At 36.6% G+C, this 23,848-nt stretch overlaps 4 protein-coding genes across 7 annotated transcripts; 2 read left to right on the top strand and 2 right to left on the bottom strand.

The window, feature by feature from the left end:
• LOC104723621 lies at positions 95-2,316 on the top strand. The gene is made up of 3 exons (XM_010442008.1): positions 95-346; positions 570-1,841; positions 1,939-2,316. Exons 1-3 carry the CDS (start codon positions 164-166, stop codon positions 2,167-2,169), a joined length of 1,686 nt encoding a protein of 561 aa, XP_010440310.1. The 5' UTR covers positions 95-163; the 3' UTR covers positions 2,170-2,316.
• Positions 11,856-16,470, top strand: LOC104723620 (CSC1-like protein At4g15430). Of its 4 annotated transcripts, none has more exons than XR_757382.2 (13): positions 11,856-12,266; positions 12,506-12,851; positions 12,943-13,098; positions 13,183-13,318; positions 13,409-13,510; positions 13,593-13,712; positions 13,793-13,873; positions 13,965-14,305; positions 14,400-14,645; positions 14,722-15,046; positions 15,126-15,359; positions 15,455-15,864; positions 15,955-16,470. XR_757382.2 is itself a non-coding variant. In XM_010442007.2 (12 exons), exons 2-12 carry the CDS (start codon positions 12,538-12,540, stop codon positions 15,689-15,691), a joined length of 2,289 nt encoding a protein of 762 aa, XP_010440309.1. In that variant the 5' UTR covers positions 11,858-12,266; positions 12,506-12,537; the 3' UTR covers positions 15,692-15,809. The 4 variants fall into 4 exon arrangements, 1 of the variants encoding a protein (XP_010440309.1); XR_757384.2 differs by having other exon boundaries at positions 15,455-16,104; positions 16,315-16,470; XR_757383.2 differs by having other exon boundaries at positions 15,455-16,104; positions 16,173-16,470.
• On the bottom strand, positions 15,893-17,323 carry LOC104728052 (putative pentatricopeptide repeat-containing protein At1g12700, mitochondrial). The gene has a single exon (XM_010447095.1). The coding sequence runs from the start codon at positions 17,321-17,323 to the stop codon at positions 15,893-15,895; it is 1,431 nt and encodes a 476-aa protein (XP_010445397.1).
• Positions 17,364-18,149, bottom strand: LOC104728051 (pentatricopeptide repeat-containing protein At3g22470, mitochondrial-like). Its single transcript, XM_010447094.1, has one exon. The coding sequence runs from the start codon at positions 18,147-18,149 to the stop codon at positions 17,364-17,366; it is 786 nt and encodes a 261-aa protein (XP_010445396.1).

Genomic DNA, 23,848 nt, shown 5'->3' with positions numbered 1-23,848 from the left:
TTATTTGACTAAAACAAAAGGCCTTATAAAAAAACACCACTCTGGCTTTTTCTTGAAGAAACAAGAGAAAAATCACAAAGTTCCTCTCTTTTTTTTGTTGTTGTTGTTTCTTCTTCTACCTTGAGATTTCGAATCCTCAGAAGAAGAAGAAGAAGAAGAAAAAATGGATTTCGAGCTTCGATCGGCGAAGGAGAAGCTTGAAAGAGAGCAGAGAGAGAGGAAGCAAAGGGCGAAACTGAAGCTCGATCGAGAGAAGAAAGCTAAGGAAGCTGCGATTAGGCAACGCGAAGCTATTGAAGCTTCTCAGAGAGCTAAAAGGCTTGACGCCATTGAAGCCCAGATTAAGGTCTCTTATCTCTACTCTTTACTACGACTTTTCAATTTCTCCATTTGGGAATTTTAGTTTCTCCCTACGTTTTTTGGATTCCTGATAAAAAAAAAAAGTTGGGATTTTTTTAGGTTTTTGTAATAGTTTCTTGTTCGATCCCATCTCTAGTTGTAGATTTTGATGCATACGACATTGGGTTGGCTCTATTTGATCATTTGCTTTTCTTGTACTCTGTGTTTAGGCTGATCAACATATGCAAGAAAGTTTAATATCTGGAGATGGGATAGTGTTTGAACGAGTCTTCCAAGCTGTGCCTTTTCAAGGAAATGGAGATAAGATTAAACTGCCACCATCGTGTTTTACTGAGCTATCTGATCAAGGAGCTTTCGATAAAGGTCCTTTGTACTTTGAGCTCTCTGTAGCTGACCACTCAGAAAATAAAAATACAACACACTCTGGTGTTCTTGAGTTTACTGCTGAAGATGGTACTGTTGGACTTCCTCCGCACGTGTGGAGCAACTTGTTCTCGTCACATGATCCAGTGGATGTTCCTTTGGTGGATATACGTTATATCCGGCTGCCTAAAGGCAGTTACGCGAAGCTTCAACCGGACAACCTTGGTTTCTCGGATTTGCCTAACCATAAAGCTATCCTTGAAACCATTCTTCGCCAACATGCTACACTTTCTATTGATGATGTGCTCTCGGTAAACTATGGACAAGTCTCTTACAAGCTTCAGGTTCTCGAGTTAAAACCTGCTTCAAGCATTTCAGTTCTGGAGACTGATATTGAGGTTGATATAGTTAGTCCAGATATCGTTTCAGATCAACCGAATCAGCGTGTGTTGAGGCCGCTTCAGTTTGGGAAATCTGAATCAGGAACAGTGGAAGAAGGACAATATGATTACTATAAGTTTGCGATTGATGAGGCTACTGTAGAAAAATTATTGGCAGGAAACATCAAAGTTATTGTAAAGCTAGATGTGGAAAAGGATGGAGCGGATACTGATCTATATGTATCAAAACACCCTGTTTTATTCCCTTCTCTTCATCAACACGAGTGGTCTTCACATGATGTGGGTTCAAAGACATTGATCTTGGGATCAAAGGAGAGAGCGCTGAGCTCAGGGACTTACAGTATAGGTGTATATGGCTTCAAAGGAATAGTCAAGTACCAGGTTTCTGTACTAACCCAAGAAAGCATCGATGGAGCTAAGGTTGGGGAACGGGCTGTATCATCTTCGTCAGATGTCGATACAGTAGAGTGCAGGAACTGTAAGCATTCAATTCCAAGCAGGAGTATAGCGTTGCACGAGGCATACTGTAGCAGACACAACGTTGTTTGTAACTATAATGGATGCGGAATCGTTCTCAGAGTTGAGGAGGCGAAAAACCATTTGCACTGTGAAAAATGTGGACAAGCACTGCAGCCAACAGAGATGGAGAAACACTTGAAAGTCTTTCATGAACCTCTCACTTGTGGCTGTGGGGTAGTGCTTGAGAAAGAACAGATGGTGCGTATTTGAAAAAAACGGTTGCAATCGTTGTTCTCATTACCTTGCTGTGCTAAAAAATGGTTAAATTTAATATGAGATTGTGATTTCGTTGCAGGTTCAACATCAAGCAAGAGATTGTCCTCTACGTTTAATCGCGTGTAGGTTCTGCGGAGATATGGTGGAAGCGGGAAACTCTGCAGCTGATGCTAGAGACAGGATGAGAGGAATGTCAGAACATGAGAGTACCTGTGGTTCAAGAACAGCACCATGTGATTCTTGCGGTCGATCTGTGATGCTCAAAGACATGGACATTCACCAGATTGCTGTTCATGGCAAGAGTAGCTAATTCTGTCCTCCTATTGTTATGGATAAGAACTGATTGTGAGTGATGTTGAAAGTATCAAAGCATCAGACCCATTTGTATTTATGGATATAACAGTTTGATGATTCTTGAAAGTCACTATCCGAAACAAAAGATTATATTTCCCGTATAGATTTTGTAGAGCCCCCAGAGAGACCTCATATGTCCTACTTTTGAATTACTATAATCGTCGAAAAAATTATACAACGACCCCAAAAGAAAACAATGATGCTTAATGTGCAAGTATTATTACAATAGGGTCATGAGTAGTCACGACAATGATTGAGAGTGATAGTTTAATAGTAGAAAGTTTTCCGAAAACAAAATTATCATAGGGAGACCAAGTTGCTTGGGTGAGAGAGTTTCTTTATGATTTCTATTTTCTTTTTTAAGTCAACAACAACTTCTGTGGCTGAAAATAAGAGAAAGGGAGGAAGAGATTTTGTACTTTGCAAGTTACCAAAATAAGTTTGAAACAAAAAAAATAAAATAAAAAGCAATTCACATATCACACCTCAAAGAGAATATTACGATAATATACTATAAAATGTCCCTTCAATTCTTAGGTTAACCCACCACGTATTAATTATTTAATAGAACTAGCTAATGCTAATTATATATGATATTTTCTTGATTAGTCCAAGTGGATTCAGATATTTCTTCTGGAAAGCAGTAAACGAATATCTAATTAGTAATACTAATTATTATGGCTGGGAAACATATTTAAAAGAGTAGTGATAGCTGAAAATATTCCACTGTTAACCTTTCACACCAATAAATCACTATAAAACAGTTAAAATAGAAAAGTAGAAAACATTCTTTGACATTAGTTTCAAGTTTATTCTCTTTGACGCAACTTTATCACACCAACGTGTGAAACGACGAACGACGCAAAAGATTGGGTTTTACAAACATACAACTCTTTGACCTGTGGTCTATTCTATATATCAATACTAGATCTCATCATTATATTTTATTTTAGGATAACGTGGAAATGACAAACGCGTTTTTGGACAAGTATAGAACACACCAAAAAAAACACGAATGACGAATCTAAAATATAAACAAACGGCTCTATTTACATTATCTTGAACATACCATATAAGTTTGTTTCTTTTCAAAGTTTACATTGTAAATAAAATACCTATTAAAAATAATCCTTTCACGCACAAAATTATATTACCATCCTGACTCTTGAGCATAATATATATATCCCAAACCAATATATATAGCCTCTTTAATTATAAAATCAAAACCAAACCAATATATATATATATATATTTAATTAAAAGTATATAGAATTTGTTTCTTTACTTTGTTTTGCTTTTTAATTTAATTTTTACTTTTTAAAAAAAAATATTATATAAAAAATTCTGATTGATTGAAAAAGGAAAAACAAAATAAAAAGGTTATAATATATAACAAAACAAATATTTTTATAATATATTCAGTTCAGTTTTGGATATTTCGAATAGAGGGGTTATATGATCCATTTAAATATTTTGGTTTGGTTCTAGATATTTTCAATTCAGTTCTAGGTAATATATGAATACTAATTTTAAGAAAATGATTATATTTTAATAAAATTTGGTGCAATTTTGACATATATAACTAAGAACTTTTGAATATTTTTGGTTATATTGAGAACTTTGGTTATTTTAGTTAAAAATAATTGATATTTTGGGATTGAATTTGCAATTTTAGATAATTCCTTTTTATTAAATCTCAGTAGAATTAATATTACATATATAATTTTTTTTCTTCTGCAAAGGATAATTTATTCAAAATAAAATCGTTCAAGATACAAAGGTTCTCTCAACCATACCGGAGGATTACAAGAATCTGAATAAAAATCTAAGTTATTACAACCCAATTTAGCTAATAAATGGTCAACCTCATTATTTGTGCGATGAATGAAAGAAAATCTAACTTCCTTATAAATTCTGGAACAAAGTCTGATATCTTGCAGTAGACCATGAATGAAAACATCTTGTTGTGAGTCATTGAGGCAATCAATTAGCGTTTTACAGTCCCCTTCAAAGCAAACGTTCTGAAATCCCTTATTAGCTGATTGTTGCATGGCCAGAAGTAATGCTTGAGCTTCTCCTTCTAATGAGTTATTTGCGTTTCTTAAAATACTTGAACTCCAATATACAACGACTCCCAGATGATTTCGGACCATCCAACCTCCTATAGTTTTTTCGTGTCAGGTCTGTAACTAACATCAAAATTACATTTCACCAATGGAGTGTCAGGTCTCGCCCAATGGGGATTATATGTATGATCCCTAGGAGCTGATCTATGTGAGTAGGATGGTAAAGATTGGATCCATTCTGAAACATCTGCCTTAGATTGAGATATCGTTCGATTGTGGTCACTAACAGTGTTTTTGTAAATGAAATTATTACGATCTTTCCATATGTTCCAAATGAGCCAGAAGGGAAGTAGATTCAGGTCCTTAGAAACATTGTGATCATCGTAAATGTGCAGCAATGAGGATACATTTAGCTCATAATCTGTGGCATGAAAAGTAGACTGTAATGGGAGAATAGCCAAGTCCCAAACCAATTTTGCCGTTGGGCATGTGAACAGAGTATGGTTGATAGTTTCATTCAATCCTTGGCAACGCTGGCAAAGTTTACTTATGTCTAAGCCACGAGAAAATAGTCTAGGTGTGGTACCTAATTATTTGGATAATACATTCCAAAGGAAATGCTGGTTTTCAGTTCAATGGAGCCATGAGGAATATCAGGACCAACAATCAAATTTGAAGGCTCATGTGTAGCTAACCAGTAACCGAATCTAACTGTGTACTCACCCGAAGCATTATAATGCCAAATTATGTTATCCATTGAGGCAAATTGTGGTATGTAAATTTGCGTTAAGCCTTCATAATCCATCGGTTTAATAATGTTAACAACTGCAGTCGTATTCCAGGACTTATCTGAACGAGAAGTATGTATAAATGATGATAGCATACCATTATAATGAGGATCAATAGAGCAGACAGGTCGTGGGGGTGGTCTGCAATAACATTATCAACATTGACTCGGATAGTTGATCCATCCCCTACTGTAAATCGAACTCCCTTCTTTAAAAGACTTAATCCAGTGAGAATAGAAGACCAACCATAGGACTGATATCTTTTAGGGGTGGCATCAAGAACTGAGGTATCAGGAAAATATCTTGCCTTCATCACTTAAGCAAATAAACTGTTTGGACATTTTAGTATTCGCCACGCCTGTTTAGCTAATAACGCATCATTAAACTTTGCTAAGTCTCGGAAGCCAAGACCACCTTCTTTTTTAGAATATTGAAGTCTTTTCCAAGCAATCCAGGAAATACCTCTTGAAGACGTTGATTTCTTCCACCAAAAGTTCATTAATAAAGACTCTAATTCAGAGATGAGACCAAGTGGTAGTTTGAAGCAGATCATAACATAGATTGGCATCGCAGCTTCAACAGACTTGATCATAAATTCTTTCCCTGCAGGAGATATGAATTTACCACTCTAATTCGATGTACGTTGTCGTACTCTTTCAACTATATACTCAAACATTTCTTTCTTTTTTCTACCAAATTGCTCTGGTAATCCAAGATACTTCCCTCCACCCCCTTGATTTGAGATTTGCAAAATCTGCTTCATTGAATTTTGTCTATGACCAAACACCCGAGATCCAAATGTGATAAGAGACATTGATGTGTTAATTTTTTTGCCTGAATAATATTCATAGACGTCAAAAACATCTTTCAAAGCTTGACAGTTACGGTTGTTAGCTCGGCAAAAAAATAAACTATCATCTGCAAATTGCAAATGGGTTATTGGGGGAACAACATTGCCTATTTTTATTCCTTTTAAGCATTTGGAGGACACCTGAGACTTGATTAGATAGCTTAAGATGTCTGCACATAATATAAACAGATATGGAGACAGAGGGTCTCCTGTCTAATGTCGCGACTTGGCACCACTTTGCCAAAAGGTGTACCATTTACAAGAACTGCATATTCAACCGTTCTAACTGTAGCCATGATCCAACTAATCCATGTAGATGACAAACCAAATAATTTCATAGAGGTTTCCAAGAAGTTCTATTCCACCCGGTCATATGCTTTGCTGACATCAGCTTTAACATCCATATAAGTTTGTGAGACTCGTTTTCGTGTTTTGAGTGAGTGTATGGGCTCATGAGCAATCAGTATATTATCAGTGACTACACGTCCTCGGATAAATGCTGCTTGGGAATCAGATACTATAGTATCCAAATGACATTTTAAACGATTGACCAAACATTTTGATATGATCTTGTAGATAACATTGTAGAGGCCAATGGGACGGTAGTCAGATAGAGTATCCGACTCTGTTATTTTAGGAATCATGCATATGTTAGTATTGTTCAGGCCAGGTTTCATGTAAGAGGTAGTAAAAAAGTCTTTAACTTCCTTGGTTATGTCCTCGCCAACCACATCCCAACACTTTTTTTAGAATCTTGCCGTTAAACCATCAGGTCCAGGAGCTTTATCATCCCCAATCATTGATAAGGCTTTGTAAATCTCTTCGGAGGAGAAATATTTAGTCAAGTCATCGTTTATACCTTGTGTAACCGTAGGTGTGAAATCCGCAAAATCCATTGGTGAAACCAAATGGCCGGACGATATATATATGTCTTGAAAATATTCTGCAGCATGATGACCTATAGCAGTATTACCAGTGAAAACATTCCCCTGATTGCTTTGATTGTAGTGATGTAATTCTGGGCAAATCTGTTCTTAGTAGACGCATGAAAAAAATTTGTGTTTCGATCTCCAGCTTGTAACCATAAGTTTCTGCTCTTTTCACTACAAGAAAATAATTTTATTAAGACGAAATATTTAGTCACAATAAAAAGTATTTAGTCACAATATAAACATTGTTACGAATTTGTGACGATTTTTGAATGGTTGCAATACAATCGTCACAAATTTTTTTTGTAACAAAAACGTCACAAGAGTTGCAACGAATATATTAGTAACCATTTTGTCATCAATAATTATGATACAAAAAATAATAAAACTGTCTCAATTACAGACTTACAAAACGTCTTTAAATCGTCACAATTCGAGTTTAAAATAACGTTTTAATTATGTATCTTATTATTACAAAACTATAGTCTCAAATGGTCACAAATGATAATTAAAAATTTGTCGCAAAAGTTTAACAAATACTCAAAAATCATGATATTTTGTGACTATCATAATGTCCAATCTTATCATTAGAAGTTAGTTTCAAATGGTAAGTTATTACTAAAAAATTCATTGCATATGATAAAAATTATAACTAAAAAAATAATCTTAAAACAAAATTCATTTTTAAAATTATAATCATACAAATTTTTTATAATCATAAAAATTAGATATACATTATAAGCTATCTTTATTCTTACAAAAGAAAATAAATCACAAATTCGACCAGATGCACATATTCAACCATAACTTTCATATTATAACTCCTATGGAAACGATCTCAGGCTCTATGGAAAGGTAAGACTCAGATCTTTCCAACGGCGGATAGATCAGTTTCTGATTCAATTGGTAGCAGTGGGAAACGGTTTCACAAGATGACTGATGTTAATTTGCGGATCTGCGCAGAATAGATTTGAGAAAACATGTGTAACTTTTAATCTACAAAAACGGTGACAAAATATTTTGGGAAAAACTTACATCTATGGGTTGGGAAACTGCTCACCAAAATTCGTCCATAAAAGAGTTCGTTTACCCCTTCTTTTCCACCATATCCTAGGACATGTAAGATCTGTCCTTAATCTCAACTGTGGCTCCTTGTTCTCTTTCTCTCAAATGGTTTACTCTCTCTCTCTCTCGGTTTAGGAGGCACGAAATTATAAAAAATAAAAACCTAATCATCTCTTAAATAAGTCTTGTTAAATTAAGGTTAGAAACTTGGCTTAATGGGCTTTGTATAAATGACATAACAATTTATACTATTTTATGACTAATGTTTACTCACTTTAATGTCACAAACTGTGACTTGCATATCTGTTATAAGTTCATAACTAATTTGCAACAATATATTGGTCACAATGTAGTCATAAGAGTGACGATTAATATTATCGTAACATATTCTTCACTAATTGTGACAAACTTTTGTTACTGATTTTTTCCGTCATAATATAGTGATGAAAATACTATGAAATTGTGACAAATAAATTTAGTCATAATATCGTATTTAAAGTGTCACAAATTTGTGACGAAATTTTTTTGTCTCAAAAATACGTCTCAATAAAATTATTTTCTTGTAGTGTTTGTTTCCAATAGATTTCTTCATTTTTGTAAGCAGTAGTTAGCTGATGTCTCAAACGGGGAATCAGGTCACGATCTGAACGATGAAGTATTGACATGGCTCTGTTTAAACGATATTGTAGTACATTTATTTGTTTGGCAGAATTTAGATTGTTTCTACGTTTACAACAAGCCATGTATGTACGACAATGCCTTATTTGATCAACAATGGTGTGATGACGTTGATCCTTGCAGAAGTTCCATCCCTCTTTTACATAGTGTTTAAAACTTGCAACATCCAACAGCCTCATATCAAAGCGAAACGCCTTTCGAAAACCTGGATCATGAACACCTAAACGAAGCACCATCGGTCTGTGATCAGACCCATTGAAGTCCAAAAATTCAGCTTCTCCTCTTGGAAATGTGGCAGACCATTCCGAATTGACTATAATTCTGTCCAGACAACACTTAACAGTATATAAGTGACGTTCACCAACCCAAGAAAACCTGTTGCCCGTGGACTTTAAATCCGTGAGATCACAAGTGAACATCATATGTTTAAAGTCTCGAAAGGTCCAGTTCGCGCGCAAAGGACCACCAATTTTCTCGTTGTTAGATAAAATCTCATTAAAGTCCCCAACTAAAACCCATGGACCATCTTTAAATCGAGATAATTGTTCAAGGTAATCCCAAAACAAGTGTCGTTGATCCTGAATAGGATGACCATAAACGCAGGACAAATAGAACTGAAAGTTATAATACTTAACGTTTACATCAATGATTCTAGTATCCTTAAAGATTTGGGATACAGAAACATTGTTATCCACAACAAAGCCAAACCGCCACTCCTACCAACAGGGGGCACCGTAATTACATTAGAAAATCCTAGAGAATGAGCAAAGTCAGAAACCATAGAACACCTATTAAGAGTTTCAACAAGAAATAACATAGTAGGTTTATAAATACGAACTATACTACGTAATGTAGATTGTGTAAGCGAGTCACCAAGACCCTGAAAATTCCAGGAGATGATTGTCATGGACACGGTGGGGGTACCGAGCCCCCCGCGCCTCTGTCTATCTCATTAGTTGTAGAACAGGAACCAACGGACTTAACACGCTCTTTCTTACGGATCTGGCACAGGACCGCCTGATCTTCTGCAGCTTCCCATTGTTGGTAAAACGCTTCAACCTCCCCTCGCTTACGCTTTGAACTCTGCATCTTTGTCACTACAAACGGACACTTATCCTCACGGATAGGAGAGAAAGTGTCTCTGAATTGCTTGCTGAACTTGGCATGTAGATAACGCAATCTCTCAGTCGTGAGTTTGGTGTCCTCAAAAACACTAGGAGACTCACTTGGATGGGTAGAACTCGGGCCAGCACCCGGAGACGAGAAGTGATTTTTCAACCCTAGAATTGTGTCAAACGGATCAATGGTCTCCAGGGAATTCGCTTCAGTCAGATCATTTTGCTCACCCGGAGGACCATCCATGTTATTGTCATTGTCATTTGGAAGTTCCTCTGGAAAGAACTCCTCCTCCTCACCATTCAGATCATACTCAGCCACATCATGTTTCAGGGAACCACACTTAGAACAAAACTTACGAAGTCTTTCAAATCGATACTTAATGATAGTGTTATCCCCCACAGTGAATTGAAAATTACGCTGGAAACGTAATGGCCAATCTACATTCCAATCTATACTAACCGTTACAAACTCCACCATATGGGCATTTTCATCAAAATCAACAGTGTCAACTGGTCCTAATTGATCCCCCACATACCTGGCAATGTCATTGGAGAGATAGAGAAGAGGAATTCCCCGAATTTGGACACAGAATGGGATTATCTTCAATGCCTCATCGGTAATATGTGGATGCCACCAATGAACTGACAGCATCCATTCGTTGAAGGACCAAGGACCACGTCGCAATACCATGTTGAGAGATTCTTCCAATTGAAACACAAAGATGGCTTTTCCTGGTCCCAAAATACGCCCAACAACGGTTCCTTCGAAACCCCAAATTCTGGGCATATGACCAATAAGCGCCCTCAGATTCTGCTTGCGCGAGTTCACAGTTTGAACCACCAACGAGTAGCGGTTAGCAGTCACTGCATTTTGCAATGAATTGTGGATGTAATGGAACCGGTGCATCAGTTATGTCCAAATCCAAATCTTGAAGAGATTTTCTGATATAGTCACTCATTGTTGAAAGGATAGTGGTGTAGTAGTAAGGGAGAGAAAGTGGAAACAAAACCGTAAGAGTAGATTTGTCGGGAAAGACCCGTTTACATAGGTTTGGCCATGGCGGTTTTCCCAAACGGTTACCCAACGAGATGTTAATTATGATGGATATTTTTAGAAATTTTCGACAACATGAAATTTGTTCTTTTCGTCTACTTTTTGAAAAAAAAAATATATTTCTCATAACAAGATTAACATGATTTTATTATGAATAATAACTATATTTATTTAATATTAAAAAAAAAAGAACTAATATGCTGCCATAAATAAATAATCACACCTACAAATTATATTTATATAGAATTTAATAAAAACTATACTCAATATATATATCAAATTATGTGTGCAACCATCAAATATGACAACGTAGGGGAGATAACTTTGTTTGTAGACATCTAATGGTTTCAAACACTTTACCTACCTCGAAAAACAATACTGTCTTCTAGAGAAAGTGAGGTATTGTAAAACAGTACTTCATGCATCTTACAAGTTACAAATAAAGTGAAAGAGAGAGCATGAAGAAACATACGAAGAATTCGTAGGTCCCAATAGGCCGTATCCGTAGAGAAAACGAAAACTGTCATATAATGACCAGGTTTGGTTGTGAAGAACTGGTCAGTAAATTGATACAAAGAAGACGTTTGGCACAATATTTTTAGTAGAAACACTCTCATCTCTATATAAAACAAAGAAACGTAAAATAGTTGTTGTATTATGTAAGGTTGTTTTATATTAGAAAATACCTAAAAATCCCATATTTTGACAAGAAAACCACCATACTAAATACGGATAATGCAGACTAAATCCAAATTTATATGTTGGCAGATAGGAGATTCGGACCCACTTTTTACAATTTAAAAACAAAAAAAAAATAAACTTCGTCATCTTTTGCAAAACATTCAATTATCCACCCAAAAAAAAATCCTTGAAAAATTATCAAAAATAGTGGTTGTGATATTTGACAAACATGTTCACACTTGCTATAAAAAATAACCGTTTTTATTTCGTTTACAAGGGTCCATCCAACTTTATATTATACACGTATTTAACACATTACCTTTTATTCAAAATCAAGAAACCTCAATGTAATCATAGCCACTAGTTTACGCACTGGACAAATCAAACAAAAACGTTACCAGACCATTTCCAAAAAGAAAGAGAAAAAAACTCACTCCCCATCTACTATTGTTTTTCTTGTCATCACCTTCTTTCTTTTGGTGTCACGGTTTTGATTTACTCTTTAGTCACTGTCATAGCCAAAGAAGAGCATCTTCATAAATACACTGAAGGCTCACGTTTTGCCATGTCCTCCTTAACAAGTTTTTTTTCTTCTTCTCTCTTCACACCTTCACCGTCACGGATCCATTTAAACAATAAATACGCAGTAATGTTTTAGTCGAATGAATCTTTGAACATATTTCCTAAAAACCCGGCAAAGAAAAAAACTGCTTTTTCTTCTTCTTCTTCTTCGTCCTCTGTCACTGTTCTGTCTTCGACGGTTTGGTCTGAAATCTTTTTACTAACAAGAACAAGAAAGCTTTGTCTTTTAGCTCTTTTAGAAGGTAACTGAAGTGTGAATCTGGTCTTTTTCTTTAATTTACCAAAAGCTGGATTCTTGTTTCTGTTTTGGGATGCTCTCTGTGTGACTGTGACAGATTGGTTCTTGTTTCTGTTTTGGGATGCTCTCTGTGTAAAAACAAAAAACAGAGCAAGTTGCGATTGATTTTTTTTTTTTTTTTTTTTGGATATTTCTGACCTCAACTTGTAAAGTCTGAATCTGTGTCGTTCTTTTGATTTACAGGAGAAGAAAATAGTATCTTCTTTCACAGTCGCATGGCTACAATAAACGATATTGGAGTAGCAGCAGCAATCAATATAGTGACAGCATTCGCTTTTCTCTTAGCTTTTGCTATATTCAGGATTCAACCAGTAAATGACAGAGTCTATTTCCCTAAATGGTATTTCAAGGGCTTAAGAAGTAGCTCTATACAAACCGGTGGCTTTGGAAGCAAATTTATCAACTTGGACTTCAGGTCCTATATTCGATTCCTTAACTGGATGCCTGAAGCTTTAAAAATGCCAGAACCCGAGCTCGTCGATCACGCTGGACTTGATTCTGTTGTCTACTTGAGGATCTACTTACTCGGGTATATATACATACTATATGTATCTCCCCAAGCCTCTTGTTTTTTTCTTCTGGTTTTAAAGACTTCTGAGCCATGTGGAAAAATTTTGCAGGCTCAAGATCTTTTTCCCAATAGCTTGTGTTGCTTTTACAACAATGGTGCCTGTTAATTGGACAAACAAGGGTTTGGATCGGTTGAGGCATTCTAATATAAGTTTCAGTGATATTGATAAACTCTCTTTATCAAATATACCGAATGGGTCACCTAGGTAAGAGATGCTTCTCCAAGTTTGGTGGCTTTTTTTTCTCCTTCGTTCTATATGTTTTACTCATTGGATCCTCATCTTCTGTAGATTTTGGATGCATTTGTGTGTAGCTTACGCAATCACCTTTTGGACATGCTTTATCCTGAAAAGAGAGTACCAGAATATAGCATTAATGAGGCTACAGTTTCTTGCAAATGACCAAAGGAGACCTAACCAGTTCACTGTAATGAAACTTTGAATCTTTCGATGCTCTTGTGAGTTTTATTTGTGATTAAATAAGCTGAAAACCTGTTTATTTTCTTACTGATGTTAGGTGCTTGTAAGAAACATTCCTACAGATCCTCATGAATCAATATGTGAACTTGTTGAACATTTCTTCAAGGTCAATCATCCAGATCACTACCTCACTTTCCAGGTAAAGTCATCTTCAGGTTTTCTGATATGTCCAACCTTGACTCGATTCCTGAGTTGATGATTTTTGATCTGCTTTAACTCAGGCAGTCCATGATGCAACCAAACTCTCAGAATTGGTTCTGACGAGGAAACAAATGCAGAATCTGCTCGATTACAATATAAACAAACACATGAGAAATCTAAATAACAGGCCAGTTATTAAGGTAAACTCACATTTGCAAAGCACATAAGCTTACGTTTCTCTTGTTCTTCTCTTAAGACTCATCTCCATGTCTGCAAGTAGATGGGATTTCTTGGCTGCTTTGGTGAAGAAGTTGATGGAATCAAGTACTACACGTCTGCCGTCGAGGGTCTAACCAGAGAAGTAAAGCGTTCAACTTAACTACTCTGTGCTATTGTTTTATTCTCCAGCCTCATTTGCAACATTTAATCAAACTCTCTTTGGATGTTTTCAGATCTCTGAGGAGAAACAGAGATTAAGGACCGGCACAAAGTCCATAGTGCCAGCAGCTTTTGTATCTTTCAAGAGCCGTTGGGGAGCAGCGGTTTGTGCTCAAACTCAACAGACAAGAAACCCAACAGAGTGGCTAACCGAGTGGGCTGCGGAGCCACGTGACATCTACTATGACAATCTGGCATTGCCATATGTAGACCTTAAGATAAGGAGGCTCATAGTCGGCGTAGCATACTTCTTCCTCACCTTCTTCTTCATGATACCAATAGCATTTGTACAGTCACTCGCCAACATTGAAGGCATAGAGAAGGCTTTTCCTTTCTTGAAGCCCCTTATAGAAGTGTATGTCTCTGTCTATCTCCCTGAATATATCAACCTGATATGTCCCGCTGCCCGGTTGATTGAATTACTCACGTTGCTTGGTCTTTGTCGACAGGAAACTGTTAAAGTCAATCATCCAAGGTTTCCTTCCTGGAATAGCTTTGAAAATCTTCCTCCTTTTCCTCCCAAGAATACTGATGCAAATGTCCAAATTCGAAGGTTTTGTCAGCACATCCTCATTAGAAAGAAGAGCTGCATCTAGATTCTACATGTTCCAGTTCATTAATGTTTTCCTTGGAAGCATAGTCACCGGGACTGCGTTTCAACAGCTCAACAGCTTCCTTAACCAATCTGCAAACGAGTACGTTCTTTTAGACCTCCCCTTGCCTGGATTCACCGGGAAATCTCATATCATTCTGACTTATTATTTTCTGCAGTATTCCAAAGACAATTGGCGTCTCGATTCCAATGAAAGCAACCTTCTTTATAACATACATAATGGTGGATGGGTGGGCAGGTGTTGCTGGGGAGATACTGAGGTTGAAGCCGCTCATAATCTATCATCTAAAGAACTCCTTCCTTGTGCGAACTGAGAAAGATAGGGAAGAAGCAACTGATCCTGGAACCATAGGGTTCAACACCGGTGAGCCTCAAATACAGCTTTACTTTCTTCTCGGTCTCGTTTATGCAACAGTTAGCCCCATCCTTCTTCCCTTTATCCTCGTCTTCTTCGGCCTGGCTTACGTAGTGTACCGTCATCAGGTGAGATAACTGAAATCTTCTGCATACATTTCCTCCAACGTTCGAGCATCGTTTAGTAACAATGAAGGCTTCGTTGCAGGTAATAAATGTGTATAACCAAAAGTATGAGAGTGCAGGGAAGTTCTGGCCTGATGTTCACAGGCGTGTTGTCACCGCACTGATCGTTTCACAGCTGCTTTTGATGGGTCTTCTAAGCACCAAACATGCTTCTAAGTCCACTCCTTTGCTTCTTGTGCTTCCGTTGCTGACCATTGGGTTCCACATACACTGCAAATGTCGTTACCAACCTGCTTTTGTCACATATCCTTTGCAGGTTAGTTAAAACTTAAGAGAAAAAAAATAACTGGGTATTTATAGTAGCTTTGAGTGAGATGTGTAAGCTTACCTTTTCGATGTTCCGAGCAAAAGCAGGAAGCTATGATCAAAGATACACTGGAACGCACACGTGAGCCAAATCTAAACCTCAAGGAATTCCTTCGAGATGCGTATGCCCACCCGGAGTTCAGGGTTGGAGAAAGTTCTGACCAAGAGATGGGCTTGGAGAAGGCGAGGTCTGATAAGTCACCAGATTTAGTGGCTACCAAGCGTGGCTCATGGAGGAACACTTCTTTGCCTAGCAAACATAGCTACACGAATTCACCCTGATAGTTGCTTTGTTATACCTCCAATGGTGATTCTTTTATGTCTTAAAGAAGTTTTCCCTTCATTGGAAAAATGTACATAAATCTTCAGGTCAATACCATCTACGATTACATTGATTTCACTCGAATATGTTCTACGATTACACTGAAGGTGGGATGATAGCTATAAATCCTCAGGTCAGTGCCATCTATGATTACATTGATATCACTCGAAAAAGTTCTTCCCGTAAGTGTCTAGAAGTGGCTGAAGTGTTTTACGTCCATCAGCACGAGCAAGAAGTCGACGCAGCCTGCATTTAACACCATCGTTTGGGGTAAATTTCCTATCGAGCATGCTCTGAAGAAGCAGAACTGCATCTTTAACCTTGTTCTCTTCAAGAAAGCCAGATATAATAGTGTTAAACGAAACAGAATCAGGTGAGCAACCCTTTGGCTCTAATTCAAAGAACAATGCTCTGGCTTCTGATAGCATCTTATGTTTGCAGAGGGCATCAATAATTATGTTGTACGTTACGACATCTGCCACCAATCCCATGTTTGGGATTTCACCAAAGAGTCTCTTTGCGTCCTCCAGTTTCCCATTTTTTATCAGACCACTGATTAGAGCATTGAACTGATATATGTCAGGAGAATGACCAGATTTCCATATTGCATTGAAGATTCCTTGCGCGGCATCTACATCCCCAGCTAGGCAAGAAGCGTGTATTAATGAAGTATATGTATAATTGTCTGGTTTCAGCCCCTCATATGTCATTCGTCTTATAATGTCAATGGCTTCCTCTAGTTTCCCATACTTGCAATAGCCACCAATCATAATATTGTACGTAATGACATCAGGCACCAAACCCTTGTCTGGGATCTCATCAAAAAGTCTCTTTGCGTCAGCCACTTTTCCATTTTTCATCATACCATCGATGAGAGCACCGCATTCGTTTATGCTTGGAGTACGACCAGTTGCATAAAATATTTCTTGAGCGAAGTCCCAGTTTCCTGCCTGGCTTAAACCATGTATTAGTGTCGTGTATGAAGCATCGCACATTCTCTTCCCCTCACGTTCCATTCGTCTTAACAGTCTTCTTGCTCCTTCAAAATATTCTTTTTTAACCAAACAGTCAATGAGAACACTGTACTGTTGTATGCTTGGAGAGCAATCAGACTTGCATATTGCATCGACGACTTCTTTAGCGACTTCTGAATCTCCAGCTTGGTTAACAACGTGGATTAAAGCTGCGTATGTATAAGTATCTGCTTTCAACCCTTTACAATCCATTTCTCTTATAACCTGGACAGCTTCCTCAATTTTCCCATTCTTGCAATAGCCACTGATCATTATGTTGTAAGTAACAACATCAAGCCTAACGTCACGATGCCTCATCAATTTGAACAACTCAGTTACGTCCGTTAGCCTACACACTTTAAACAGACCATCCAACAGAGAGTGATATGTTTCCACGAGGGGATCCGGACCTCGATTGATCATAAAGTCATATATATCAATCGCTTCATTCACCTTACTGACTTTGCTCACCATTTCCTTGATCATCTCTGTAACATCGTCCCACAAACCCGCTTTGCATAATCCAGAGATGAAAGAGTTGTAAATGAACAGATCAGGAGAGATCCCTTGAGCAATCATCTCATCGAAATATTTAAGCGCCTCGTTAAACCTCCCTGAGTTATTCAGTGCAGTAATGATTCCTAAAAGCCAATATATCAGGAGACACTCCATTCTCAGTCATCTCTTCAAACACTGCCATAGCTTCGTCGAGTGACTTGTTCCTAATGAAAGAGCCGATTACGAAACTGTAGATAACCACATCACTCTTACAACCGGAAGCAATCATCCTTCTATGCAAACCTAGAGAAACACCAGTCTCGCCAATCTCACAGAGCTTAACAATAAGAGTAGCGTAGAGAGAAGCATCAACCTTAACACCTCTCTGAGACATTTTATGAAACACTTGAAGTGCATCGATCACTCTCCCTTGGGAACACAAACAAAGCACCAAACTGTCAGCTTTTACCAAATCAGGCTCAAACCCTCTCTTAATCATATCATTCAGAACACAAAACCCAGAATCAAACTGCTTCAAATGACGAAACACGTTAATTAAAATGTTCAAAGTACACAAATCAGGCTCGATAATAACACCCTCCTCGTGTCTCAACATCCTCTTATACATCGAAACCACTTCCTTAGATCCTTGAAGCTTCATCATTGAGCCGGACAAGTGATTGAATGTATCAATCAAAGGAATGGGTTTTGTCTGTAGAAGCTTGTCGAAGTAAAGCAGAGCATCTTCAAGGTTTAGTTTACCAGTCTTGCATTGTCGGTACACTTGAAGTTCAAGTTTGCTTCTTTTGGTGTTCGATTGAAAGAAGGATGATAGTGACGAGATTAAGCGACGGCAAGGTTTGGCTCCTCCTCCGACGTTCGTCGGATGATATAAGCGGAAGAGCATTTTGGCACTTTGTTTGAAGTGATTTGTTGTGTGATTATATTCTATTCGGTTCCTGTTTTGTCCTTTCAACTGTATACGTAATCGGAGTCGCCGTTGTCGTAACTTCCGACGAAACTTGAAGAAGATCACAAAGCTTTAGGTTTTGAATTAAATTTTGTTTTGCCTGTAGGCAGGCCTTGAATGTTTTGACTTTGAGAATTGGTTATTTAGGCGACCGTAAAAACTTTGGTTATGAACGGTTGGTAGTTTTAAAATAGTTTTTAAATCATAGTTTTGGTTTTTGGATTTTATTTTAGTTTTTGGTTTTTGGATTTTACAAAAATAAAAAAATATAACAAATTAAAATATTAGAAAAATGTCACATAAATTTTTTTTATTAGAAAAATGAAAAACTCAAATAAGATGGCTTTTAGATTATTAATGAAAATTGTTAAAATCTTTAAAAAACCGGGTTTCCAAAATTGTTTAGGAAAATCATTTTTACAAAATCTTGAATGGATAAAAAAAGAGATTCTCAATAAACATAAACCAAAAACCATTACAAAAACTATAAACATTCAAGGTCTTTAACGATTGTTGATACGAGAAACAACAACTAGATTGGTTCGAAAGTGAAATAAGATCTGGACAGACTTTCGGTTTAAATCGACGAGAACAATGAAGAATGACGAACTGGATTTTGTATTGATTTTTCTCTGTTTTATTGCATAAAGATTACATGTCCCTTTTTTCCTTACAAACTTCGAATATTTAAACTAAACGATCTCGAACTTCTCCTGAATCTCCTCCTACGATCTCGCCCACGATCTTTCGACCTTATCTCCGGTTTGACTCAACGTCTCAATCGAAATCGCCTCTTGGGCCCGCGTTAGGCCCATTAGCGGGCTTGACTTTCGCTTCTTAACGGGCTTTCCTACGGACCCTTAAATCGTCGAAACCCAACACCAACAACGGTTAAAATCTTATTGTTTACCAACGACTTTTAAAGTTATAGCTTTTTTTTCTTATTGTTATTATATATTAATACATATAAATTATGTCAGAATTTAATTTATATAGCAATTTAATAATAAGAATAAATTTTATTAATGATAAATTAAAAATTTTAAAAAATGGAAATCAATCAGATATGTGATTTTGTTTGAAAATTCTGTTTTTCTTTTGTTTTTGGTGATTGATTTTTGATTGATTTTTAATTGTTTTGTATTTTTTTTTTTAATTGAGTACAATAGTTATATGAATAGTCAAAAATCCATTAAACACTAATCAATGCATTGTTTTGAATGTTAATCAATTTTATGTGTGATGAGTTTAAGACGTCAATGATGCTGGAATTTGAGATGTCGGATTGGGAAAAATGAAGTATTTTCTTGGAGTAGAAGTGAAACAGAGTGATGCTGAGAATTTCATCTGTCAGAGAAGATATGCTAGAGAGGTTTTAGCAAGGTTTGGGATGGAGGAAAGTAATGCTGTGAAAAATCCAATTGTCCCGGGAACAAAGCTTACAAAAGATGAAGATGGCGAGAAGGTCGATGGAACCATGTTTAAACAGCTGGTTGGAAGCCTCATGTATCTAACAGTCACCAGGCCTGACTTGATATATGGAGCTTGTCTCCTAAGTCGATTCATGGCAGATCCAAGAATGTCGCATTGGCTCGCCGCAAAAAGGATTCTACGATATCTGAAAGGTACTGCTGAACTTGGAATCTTTTATAGAAGAAGTGAGAACATGAGTCTGAAGTTTACGGCATTCACCGACAGTGATTATGCCGGTGATTTGGATGATCGAAAGAGTACGTCGGGTTATGTGTTCTTGATGACATCCGAAGCAATCTCGTGGGCATAAAAAAAACAGCCGGTTGTAGCGCTTTCCACCACCAAGGCTGAATATATAGCTGCTGCGTTTTGTGCTTGTTAATGTGTGTGGATTAGAAGAGTGTTGGAGAAGATTGGAGCTGAAGAAAAATCTGCAACTGTGATTAATTGTGACAACAGTTCAACCATTCAATTGTCAAAGCATCCAGTGTTACACGGCAAAAGCAAGCACATCGAGGTGAGGTTTCATTATCTCAGGGATCTGGTGAATGGAGAAATGGTCAAGCTAGAGTATTGCCCAACAGAAAATCAGGTTGCGGAGATTTTTACAAAACCGTTGAAGCTGGAGCAGTTAGAGAAGTTACGGGCATTGCTTGGGATGGTTAACATGTCTGCGTAAGCTGAATTCAGGAGAATTAGTTTAAGGGAGGGTATGTTGGAGTTGATTTAGTCATGGAGTCTAAGTCTTAAGGAGTTTAGTAAGTGGAGTCGTGGACTTGAGAGTCAGTTTGTTAGTGGAGTCTGTTTCCGTTTTTCTAGCTTTGATTCAGTTGTTGTTTGCTTCCTGTAACACTATTTAAGCCATCGTTGTTAAGTTAATCTATCATCACTTTCAGTTCAATATTTCACATCACTTTCAGTTCAATATTTCATACATGTATTAACACTCACAATACATGTATTTGCTCTGATACCAGATAAAGGAAGTAAAGCAAACACAATTCTCTGAATGATTCGTGATTGACTTATTCAAAAACAAATTCAAAACCAACAGTACGGTCGTAACCGTTCGTAACTTGTCACAACCGACAACTTGAAACAACACATCTAATAACACAAGAGAGACGGTGAGTCTGGGTTATAAAACGTGTACGACACAAGGAACGACGTCGTTGTAAAAGCAATAAAAGGAAATTATCTTTCCCAACAACACACCATTCTTGCCACTCTCTCGGGTTCCACTGGTCTAGAAACCAATTGTAATGATGCCTCTATATACATATGCCTAATATTAAAGTGTTAAGTCATGTAAAATGCACAATAGATCAGAGATTCATGAGATATAGAAAAAAAGAGAGTTTGTTGAGAGCAAAGGAAAAATCAAGATCTTGTCACAATTGGATTCATTAAAAGGGAACAGTATCTCTGAAATCAATCTCAAAGTTAACGAGAGACACATTTCTATAGATACATGATAACTTCCCTAACCATTCAACCAATTGAGAAACATCACACTACGAAGCCATCAGAGATGACTACACAAGATAAGGGAGGGAGACGTACATAATAGAGCTTACTACATACGGTACCGATCATTAATAGAGCTTAATGACTTTAGAGACTCTTGCAAAGAACAAAGGACACATACTTGTGCTGAATTTTTTAACCCCTCTCATCCATTCTGGTGCTACTCTTTCGAGTGATCCGAGCGATGCATTCTCGTAGAGCAGCTCAGATTCTTCAACAGATGAGTTATTCAAAAAAGTTAGGCTGAAGGATAAACCTGTTATGGTCAAAAATCAGGGAGAACAAAAATCAGCGTCGGTGCTTTTACGGTGGTTGATGATCTCAAATAAGATGGATGGTCCATCTTTTGAATCAAAGGTAAATAGGTCTTGCATGAAAACAACCCGGAGAAAGATACAGTGGATATAACTTTACGCAACAGAGAAATTACCGGTTGTTGGGTGCAACAGATGAATTACGTGTTCGCCTTCATTATTACTAGTTGATAATTCCATTCCTAGCAACTGTTCACCAAGAGCTTGAAACATACAACAAGCAGAATTATTTGATCCATCACAGGTTGTTCTGCTACGTTTTCTCATGCTTCTTGTTGTACTTCCAGCAGTTTCAGGTGTTTCGAAGTTTCGAGGATGTCCCTCTTGGATCTGCTCTTTTAGCTTGACATTTCTTCAGTAAGTGCTTTATCTGTTAAAAAAAAAAAAAAAANAAAAAAAAAAAAAAAAAAAAAAAAAAAAAAAAAACTCAACTCTTTTTAAGTACCAAGTTCAAAAATTAATTACTCAACACAGAAAGAACAACAAAGATTATATCCTAGACGGTGTTATAAACAAATCTAAGCACTACACATTATTTTCTTAGCCAAAATCCTTAAAAAAAAAAAAAAAAACATCATATATCATGTCCTATGAAAATGCTACATTCAATTTTGAGCAGAAACTATAGTTAACATTGCTTCTTCTTACTCTTTTGTTCTTCTCTCTTGAGATTACGATTAAGATTTTGATTCTCCAGACACTTGTCGTCCAAGTCAGATCTGTGAAACAAGATTGCTATAATTACATTTGCAAGGCATCCTCCAACTTACTCTAAATATAAACCACCTCAACAGAGAAGAAAAATGAACACGGTAATATAATAATGATGTAGTACATGCCTGATTGAAGCCAATTCAGTCGTCATGTTCTCAACTCTCTCCAGCAAATTCTTGTTTTCACTTTTGAAAAACTCTTCCAACTTCTCCGAAGCTGCACACACAAAAAGACAGGGACACTATAAAGTCAAGAACAACACAGTAAGAAATCCCAATTTTTGTAAATTCCAAATTCCGAAAATCTAACCTAACAATAGAGAAATGCTCAAATCTCAANATTGAATCCGTAGTAAATATATAAAAAAAAAAAAAAAAAAAAAAAAAAAAAATTGGTACCTTCAACAAGTTTGACGAACTTCTCTTCATTTGCCTTTCTAACTGCATCGAGTTCGGAATTTTCCTTGAGGTTGTCGTTGAGCTTGGCGAGGAGAGCTTCCATACTTCTGCAACTGAAGAGTGAGTGAAGAAGAAGAACCTTAATAAAATTGATGATACGCAACCCGAAGAAAAGAAACAAAATCGAAGAGTTTTATACAACTTCGATTCGAGTGGGGTAGCGACACAATACGTTACGTTTCAATATTTTGAATTCGAAAACTAAATTCAAAATGAATCCCGAAACTGACGCCTATGAAATGAAACCAAACCAAGTAGGGCAATGTTTTTTATTAGCACTATTTTCTTTATTTAATTTAATTTTAATTTCTTAGTTTCACTTTGACATTACTATTTTTTCCCATACAAATGCCCTCACGAAAATAAAACGGACGAAGAAAGAAAAAAAAGGGCAAGGGGTGATTAGGTATTTTGCTGTTAGACACGCGGATCCAATGGGCAGTCGGATTGGTTCTAATAACATATCTGGATCAAAAGAACAAAAGCAAATACCATAACTACTCCAAATCAAAAAAAAACATTTCAAATTCATATCCCATTAATTAAGCAATTACACAACTCAAATATTCAAAACAATTCATATCCCATAAATTAGCAATTACAAAGCTACTATTACGCAGTTGTTACCTAAAATCCTTTATAGTCCGATAAAAAATAAGCCACATCAGATTTTTTGTTTACACTGGAAAAAAAAAAATCAAAATTAACAAATGATTATGGTTAATAAAAATCCTTTAGAAAAAAACTTACGATGGGTTTTTTATTTACAATAATATATTTGGTACAAGCCCACAGAGAAGCCCATAAAATGTATAACCCTAAGGGAAGCATCTAAAACACATTTCATCTCCATTTTTTTGTGTCGTTCACCTTTTTCATCTTCCTCTTATACGAGAAACACAACTGAAAATCATTCCTAATTTCACTCCCACTAACATATCCACGTTCACGGTGGTTTACAACAAATACCATTTCTATATAAATCCTCTTCAACTTTCTCTGCACACTAAAAAATCCCCCAAATTCTTTTTTTTTGAGAGACTCGGATGTATAAAATGTATCCTTGTTTTTCAATTTTTTTTGGCAAGGTACATCTTTTTGGTTCATTCATCTAATGATATTTACCTGCTTAGCAAAAAAAAAAAAAAAA

Source organism: Camelina sativa, chromosome 11 (assembly GCF_000633955.1).
Source record: "Camelina sativa cultivar DH55 chromosome 11, Cs, whole genome shotgun sequence".
Classification (NCBI taxonomy): Eukaryota; Viridiplantae; Streptophyta; class Magnoliopsida; order Brassicales; family Brassicaceae; genus Camelina; species Camelina sativa.
Note: the sequence above shows the minus strand (reverse complement) of the source record. Positions and strands in the feature narration are given on the sequence as shown.